Here is an 8,355-nt window from a genome sequence, read left to right as displayed (position 1 = left end):
TTTTTTGTATTTTTTATATTCTTGATTTATTTTGCTTAATATAAATTCATTGTATATTGTTTAATTTTAGAAGATAATATAATTTGATTTATCTATGTTTTTATTTTCCAATTTTATTTTCTTATTTTTGTGTGTCTCTTTTTTTGTTGCAATAATTGTGCTATAAATAACTGTTAATATAATAACTATTTATATATGATGTATGTTAATTTACTTTATTACTCTATTGTTTGTTTATGTTTCAGTGTGTGTGTGTGTGTGTGTGTGTGTGTGTGTGTGTGTGTGTGTGTGTCAGGCAGCAGCTGAGCCCCCCTGTTAGGCGGAGTTAGTGTCTCGGGGAGGCGGGTGTAACGAGCCGCTCTGCGCGCTCACTGGCTGCTCCTGCTTTAATGTGTGAGAGCCCGTTCAGAGGTCGGACTTGTCGGGACCGAACACCGGTCAGTACACGACTGAAGCTCAGCGTGCGGACTCACAGCTGCACCGGAGAACCAGGAAAAGCACAACACCGGAGAAGTCCAGAGGAGTCTTTACGCTCGGATGTTGAGAGATGGAATGCATTGAAAGGACTCAGACCGTGTGAAAGTTTGCGTTTCGGACATGGAGACACACATTCAGAGACATTTCATCATCAGAGTGAAGTCGAGCATCATTCTCGCCTGGGTTTGAGGTGCAGCGGAGGATGACACCTGCACCCCGCCTGGCGAGGACCGACGCGTTCTTCCACATTTGGCATCTTTGAAGAAGAGGAGGGAGACTTTCTGCCTCTGACACATCAACACCCAGACTTATCTGCGGCTGCAGGAACGGCGCATTTATTGCGCTCCTTTATATCTTTGCAAGCATCGCGGACTGCGGCAGCAGAAACAACTGTCTGGCACACACAGGTGAGCGTCAGAGCAGCTCAGCGCTGGAGACTGAACGCTAAGATGAATTATTGTGATAGTTTAAACTAAAATAAGGATGTTTCACATGGAAACTAATATATTTCATGTATCCAATCCTTCATTATAGAAGGGAACGATGTGCGTAATGCTCTGTGCGCAATGCTCACCATCTTGGCTCCTGTATTTAGACATTAAGAGGAAGATAAGAGTCCTTTTAAAGACTCTTTACAGGTTTCAGAGGATAGAGCTCAGAGATTAAATGATGATGGTTAACCCTTAAAATCCAGATTTCCCCTCACATTGGAACTTCAGATATATAATATTAATATTCAAACTGCATGTTTTCACGGATGCATACAGAGATGATTCCTGCATCAATATCCAGACTTGTTTGCTGTCTCTCCATCTCCTCCTCTTCTAGAATTTTATATTAAGTTAATTGGATTTGGCATCACGCTCGGCTGCACAGCATGAGTACAGTGAGGCTGAAGAGGTTTTAATGTCACCACGGTGCACTTTACAGCATGTTAATGTGTTTGTTTTACTGTCCATTTGTTTAATTCTCTCTTCCTGTGTGTGTGTGTGTGTGTGTGTGTGTTGCAGGTCATGTCTCTGCAGCCACAGTCATTTAAGCTGTGTCTACTGTTCAGCTCACCTTGACATGTCTGCACCACCCGCCTCTTCATGCCGTTTCCCCGTCGAGAGTTCACAGCCGCTGGATTTTAAGAAATAAAAGAGAGCTTTGCCTCAAACGCGTCCGCTCTCTACAACAGCAGCAAGGCAGTATAATCTCCGGAGCACTGACTCACCATGGGCACTGTGCTGTCGCTGTCTCCTGGTTCTCGGAAATCAGGCTACTATGACAACCGGCCGGGCTCGCTCAGTCACTACCCGAGCCTCAGCAGCCGCTCTCTTAACAGCCAGAAAGACCGCGGGCTGAAGAGGGGCCAGTCCATCTTCCTCCCGGCGCTCACGTGGAAGCGACTTGTGGCCTCTACAAAGAAGAAGGGCAACTCCAAGAAAGGCTCCGGTGGTCCTGTGGCCCTCGGGGATCCTCTCAACAACAACAGCATCAATATCTACCAAAAGGATCCAGTGTTGCACCTCAACCGTGAGAATGTGAAGAAGTCGCTGTCTTGTGCCAACCTGTCCAGCTACGAGGGCCCAGCAGGACTGGGTCTGGGGCTTGGCTATGGCCTGGGATTGGGCCAGGGTCACGGGTGTAGCTACAGCAAGTCCCAACAGCTTTCCTCTGTGAAGAAAGTTCCCCAAGGGACAGTGACCTCGTCCCCAAAGCGTGTCATCGTCCAGGCCTCCACCAGCGAGCTCCTGCGCTGCCTCGGGGAGTTCCTGTGCTGTCGCTGCTACCGCCTGAAGCATCTATCTCCAGCTGACCCGGTGCTGTGGCTGCGGGCCGTGGACCGCTCGCTGCTGCTGCAAGGCTGGCAGGACCAGGCCTTTGTCACGCCGGCCAACGTGGTCTTCGTCTACATGCTGTGCCGAGACGTCGTGGACGGCGACCTGGTGGCGTCGGAGCACGAGCTGCAGGCCATTCTGCTCACCTGCCTTTACCTGTCCTACTCCTACATGGGCAACGAGATCTCATACCCGCTCAAGCCCTTCCTGGTTGAGGCAGGTAAGGAGGCCTTCTGGGACCGGTGCCTCGCCATCATCGATGCCACCAGCTCCAAGATGCTGCGCATCAACGCAGACCCGCACTTTTTCACACAAGTTTTTGCTGAACTCAAGAGCGAAGGTGGCTGCGGCCCCCAGGATTACAGTCGAGTGCTGGATCGGTGAGAGGACCCGTCCTTGCTGACCGCATGCCTTTTTTGTACACTTCATGCACATGTATACTTGCACACAGACACACACATTTGTCTCATACAGATTCCTCTCCCCGTTCTCATCTCCTGTTGCCTTGCAGGAGCCACGAAGGCCTGTCCTGACAGAGTCACGTAGACATATTTGATCATTCCATCTGTGTTTGTTGCCATCGTCCTGTTCCATCCACAGATAGAAATAAGGAATTTTACCCCCTCCCAGATAATTGGCTAACAGAGGCTCATAGTTGTGTTTCTTCTCCTGGAATATCCACCTGAGTTTACTTGAATTGAGGAACCATTTGGTCCACCTGTCCCATCTGTGTCGTCCCAGCTGCCTCTTCTGGATCCCAGCATCCCTCGGCCGTCCTTACCTGAATGTAAATCAAGAAGACGAAGACGCCATCGTCACTCACAGATTCAGATTTTCACTGGTTATATTAAAACGTCTGAGCGGATCCACGGAAGAATAAAACCTGGCACAGACAGCATAATCCACCTAGAGGCCAAGTTTTATTTTCCCGGACAATGCAAGGAGACATCCTGACATCCGCTGCTGGAGAAGTGACTCAGACTGATGGGAACAGCTGAGAGGTCTGTGTAAGGGCCCGCTGGTCCTGCTGTGCGCTGTGTAATCACTAAAGCAAAACGAACAGGCAGTGTTTTGTGGAGCCTTTTGAGGGTCGTCTAGCCTGAGGGGACAGTTGCTTTTTATTGAATTTTTTTTTTTTAAACCTTTGCCTCTGTCTTTATCTCATCTCGGGAGATGTTTTCAGGTTGGAAGCAGGACACGGATTTAAGATTGACGTGTTTTGTGCGAGCGTTGAGCGGCGTATGCGAGGCTATGTGTGTGTGTGTGTGCAGGCATTGTGCAGCCACGGTCATCAGCTGTTTACTCCATCCTTTTGTTCCCTGCGTCTTGTTGACAGAGCACCCACAGCCGTGGTATTAATGAGATTAGCAGATTACTTGCAGCCCCTCCTCTCCCTCAACCTCTGCCCCCTTCTTGTCCACTCGGCAACCCTGCAGAGCTTCAGTGGCTAATCCAGGCCAGGCTGGACTGGGCCATGTACACATGTACACAAATACACACACACACTTAAATACCTAGCGCTTTATTTTCCTCTGTGCATGAATGCAACGCTGTGTGACACAGAGTCCGACCCAGAAGCAGGAAAGCTTTCTTAGAGATATCCAGACAAGAAAAGGGTGAAGGGGTTCGTTGTTGTTGTCCCCGCTGTCCATCGAGATGCTCCTGTCTCCTGCTATATTATTCCTTTGAATGAACCATTGGCATTTGTACCTCAGTCTCCTTTTCCAGCGTGTTTTAATGTGCATTGCCACGTGTCAGAGGTGGTCGCAGATGACCCCAAGATTGGTCGTTATTGCACTGAAATTTATAGATGTTTTTGTAGAAGTAGATCGTAAATATCCACAGATGGATTTTATCTCCTTGGCTTCTGCAAGTTGTTCAGATTTGTGCTGCAAAGTCTGAAGTTTACAGCTCATGTTTCAACGCTGATAGCTCAGGAAGAAAGTAGTTAGACAAGTGGGGGTGGGAAAGGCACAAATTAATTGTGAATTGTGCGTCAGAGTGGCTTAAAAACACAATGGGCTTTTTTTTTATCCGTTTCTTTAATCAAACTCGATAAATTTAATGATTTAGGGGATTAAAAACAAAAATAGTGAAGCCTAGCTGTGTTTTTAGGACAGGTGGAGCCTCAAATGTGTCTTGACCCAGACACTGGGAACTGAAAACTTGACTTCCGCCAAGATGCGTTTCCCACAATAGCCTTAATCTCATTGTGTCCAGACATCTGGAGGTTTAGGTGCTCCACTTCCCTTCCCTCATGGGGCTGTCGCTCTTGCACACTGTGACACAGTTGCATACTCACCCACGAGGTTATACGCTAAACAATCTGCCCTGTAAGGTCCGACCTTTACAACACATGTGCAAACAAACACAGTCACGTTCACGTCCCCTTCCTTGGGTAATCCAGTCCTAATCCTCCCCGACCCAATCAAACAGAGAGACGGAGCGAGGGATGAAAACATGAGGAAATAAGTAAACGGTTCAGAATCCGATGAGATTTGGTGTCACACTTCCCCGTACAGTTTTTGGCACTCGGCTCAGCCTTTCAAAATCCGGCTCTAACAAACTCGGGGCCTCAGAGACCCCGAAGCTCAACCGTGCTGCCTGTTCCAGCTCAGCCCGCCTCAGTCAACCAGAGAGGAGTGACGGCAGTGAGTCACGCTCAGAGAGACACCGCTGTCTCTTTTCTTTTTTTAAAGCTTTGACTGGCAGCCATTTTGGGCTCGTCGTTGCGGTCAGTGCATCTCTCTCTCTCTCTGGTCCGGCTCCGGCTTTGACAAGGACACTTGTGTCTTGACTTAACCCCCCTTCCTCCAACCCCATTTCCACACACACACACACTCAGCTGTTGTTCCCTGCCTGTTTCATTAGATTTGACACCCCACACCCGCCAGCCATTGTCAGGACGAGGAAGGGCAGAATGGGCCTGTTTGTTGGCATCGGGTTGGTTGTGTTTGTGCGTGAATGTGGGTCAAAGTTAACAGCAACATCTGCTTCCACCATCCATCTCCTGTAAGACCTAAATGTTAATTAAATCAAAAGATAGAGTACAGCATGTTTACGCAGTGCCGCTGTTATCTAACCCCTTCGTTTGATGAGAAACTATTTCTCACGCTCGTTAACGGCACAGAGGAACCCGTGTTGACGCAATTTGTCAAATGCGACGACCAAAAAGGCAACTGTCCCTTCTTTCAGTACCTCTGTCCAATCAGTCGCTCAGCTGGATCACGTAGCTGTTCCTCCAGAGCCGAGCGCGGCTTCCAGGCCAAGTAACTCGCATCTCAACTGGCGCTCTAATTCTGTCCATCGAATCAAAAAATCGGCACGAGTCCCGGGAACTCTTTGACTGATAGCAAACAGACACACGATGCCTGTGACATCTACTCTGGATAATTTATGACTCTTCTTACGTAGAAACTGATAAAAACTGGATATTTAAAACAAGATTAAAGCAGGACGTTTTAGTGCAAACTGGACCTTTCTCTGTGGACGGGACCTTCATCTTGGACTCTCTGACAACCCAGAGACGACAGAATATTTCAGATGGGCCTTACACTGGCTCTGTTTTGGAGACTTTTGGGTTTGTGTTAACAATGTGATCAAAGATTTAACGGATAAGTCTGGTGTTATTCTGTATTTTTCTTATTGTCAACAAGTTCTCAAACTTCTCTACTTCTTATTTTTCCTCACTAAAGACAGAAATCTTTAAAAACACATCATAAAAGTGTCCTAAAAAAAAGGTGGGCACTGTAGCTTTTCACAAATGTTACTCAAACAGGAGTGAGAAGTGCATTTGTTGGGGACTATTTTCAGCTGCGGATGAATACACATTTGGTGCCCTGAGCATTTTCAACAGCAGAATAATGTTTGTGGAGTTCACTAAAGAAAAAAACTATGTTCAAGTGTCATCCAGTGCAACATCGAGTGTTTTTAATAGTTTACAGAGGAAGACGCTTGTACGTTATTTTTGTCGACATTAAGAAAAACACAGCGCATCACGAGACTTTTCCTTTAGTCACCACAGCTCTATGAGTTGTGTTAAGTTATGTCAGTATGCTGCTGCTGCTGCCGTTGTTGTAGGTTGGTGTGAAGTTTCAATGGCACACCTTAGACTGATGATGTAAATACACGGGAGTGTTAAGAGCGAAGAGGAAAAAAAAAAAAGACGAAAATTAACAAAAAAGAAATAGTCTTGCTGTGTAGTAGCATGCATGCCAGCCAGGTAGTTTTAGAGATGTTTCTTTTTTTTTACCTCTGCTTTTTTTGTTTTGGTTTTTATATGTGATGTTTTGAAGATTATTTCTTTGGTAACTTAAAACTGGATCTCGTTTGAGTGTTCCTCTATCGGAAACATGATGTCAACAGTATTAAAGTCTCTTACGACTATCATCGTTATGGTGGTGCGTTCATGTTTAGACTCGATAGATACAACAAAAAAAAAAAAAAATCCTGAAATAGCAAAGCATGTGAACTCATATGAGCTATGACAGAATTATAACTTAACATACTTTATTTTAAAAACTCAGCCTCGGTCTTATTACGGCCTCATACCAAGACTTTGTTTGTCAATTTGCTGATTTAGATCGTGGTCAACCAGAATCTCCCTTCATGTTCACATTACGATTATACATATAGAAATGATCAAGTCGGTGGCTATCAATAGCTTTTCTCATCAATGCACCAGCTGGTGACACAAAGGAAGACATTGTACACGTAGCGTTTGTCGCCGGCCTGCTCCGGCTCAGCCTCTGATGGTTCAACACCGGACATATGTTAATACAGAGATAAATATATAACTGTCTGGTGTCCATCTCCTCCTTCACCCCCCCTGAGTTACCATAGTTACCTTCCTCAGCCATCGTTGTAACTGTCACGCCAAAACGAAGCAGCACATCACCCCCCCACCCACCCACCCGAGTGACTTTTGTGAAGCCACTGAAATGTGTGTGCGAGCTAAATGTGAAAAACTATTGATGGGGAAAACTTGAAGAAAAAAAACAAAATGTGACTGTTTAATTTTTTGCATCTTTTTGTTTGTTTGGTTTTCCTTTTTCATGACGACGATGACGTTTACTATGTTGATTATTTAATAAAGTATTGAGCTGAAATCCAGATCTGCTGCCTCTTCTCTTCATTAACACGTGCAGCTTTTCACACGTTTACATCTGCGAGGCTCACACACTTAACTTAAACTACCCTTTGTTCTCACCGCAGTACACATGATAAACTCACCCGCCTGCAATCCAGCTAACTTAAGACTGGCAGTAAATTCATGTGGGACATAAAATAGCTTAATGCACGGCCACACAATAGCACCCGCGCTGCAGATGGTCTTTTGGCTTCCTGTCAGAACAGAGGAGGGGGGCTGCGCTCCATCTGAGCATGTCTCTGCAGTCAATCACCGCCCTCTCTGCTCCCGACCACAGGTGGAAGCCTCGGCTCAGCAACAGTCTCCTCTCACTTTTGTGCACACATAAAAAAAGTTCAGCGTGAGTATAAAATGAAAACAAAGGCAGGTTTTTTTATGAGCAGGTTAAAGCAGCGGCGGTCAGCAGAGCGGCCGCCTCAGGCTTCTCCTCCTGTCACACTGTGTTACCCCTGATTTCTACTGTTCATGTTCAGACGTATAAACAGCTGCAGATTTAATCTGTGCTCTGGATTTTTTTTTTTTTCCAGAAATCACACTGGCACAATCTGATCTCAAACTTTATGCATTTCCAGTGATGTAATATAACATTAAAGTGCATGAAGTTCTGCATTTATGTACAGTCTGTTCCCTTTGTGTGCCTGAGATTATTAATACATCATATAAATCAATTAATAAATGATGACGTACTAATATAGGTTACCCAGCAGCATGCAAGGTAATTAAATCAGTTCCACATTAGTGACATTTACACATGAATGCATAATTTAATCTAGTGAATTGACTGTATGTTGGCATGAAATGCACATTTTTTGGTATTCAGGGTGTATTCTGATGGTGATACTGACGTGTTATCTAATCTAATCCACAACGACAACAACAAGAAGTACATCTTGAATCAAATTACAT

The 8,355-nt window shown here is 45.6% G+C and overlaps 1 protein-coding gene across 1 annotated transcript; it reads left to right on the top strand.

Moving 5' to 3' along the window:
• The first annotated feature begins 296 nt into the window (after positions 1-296).
• On the top strand, positions 297-7,412 carry si:dkeyp-92c9.2 (cyclin-dependent kinase 5 activator 1). The gene is made up of 2 exons (XM_019253407.2): positions 297-884; positions 1,488-7,412. The coding sequence occupies exon 2, from the start codon at positions 1,695-1,697 to the stop codon at positions 2,682-2,684; it is 990 nt and encodes a 329-aa protein (XP_019108952.1). The 5' UTR covers positions 297-884; positions 1,488-1,694; the 3' UTR covers positions 2,685-7,412.
• The last annotated feature ends 943 nt before the right edge of the window (positions 7,413-8,355 follow it).

The sequence above is a fragment of the Larimichthys crocea genome, chromosome XIII (genome assembly GCF_000972845.2).
Source record: "Larimichthys crocea isolate SSNF chromosome XIII, L_crocea_2.0, whole genome shotgun sequence".
NCBI classification, from domain to species: Eukaryota; Metazoa; Chordata; class Actinopteri; family Sciaenidae; genus Larimichthys; species Larimichthys crocea.
Note: the sequence above shows the minus strand (reverse complement) of the source record. Positions and strands in the feature narration are given on the sequence as shown.

What these genes read in the sequence shown, in the direction of transcription:
- si:dkeyp-92c9.2 (XM_019253407.2), top strand. Translation starts at nt 1,695, where the DNA reads ATGGGCACTGTGCTGTCGCTGTCTCCTGGTTCTCGGAAATCAGGCTAC.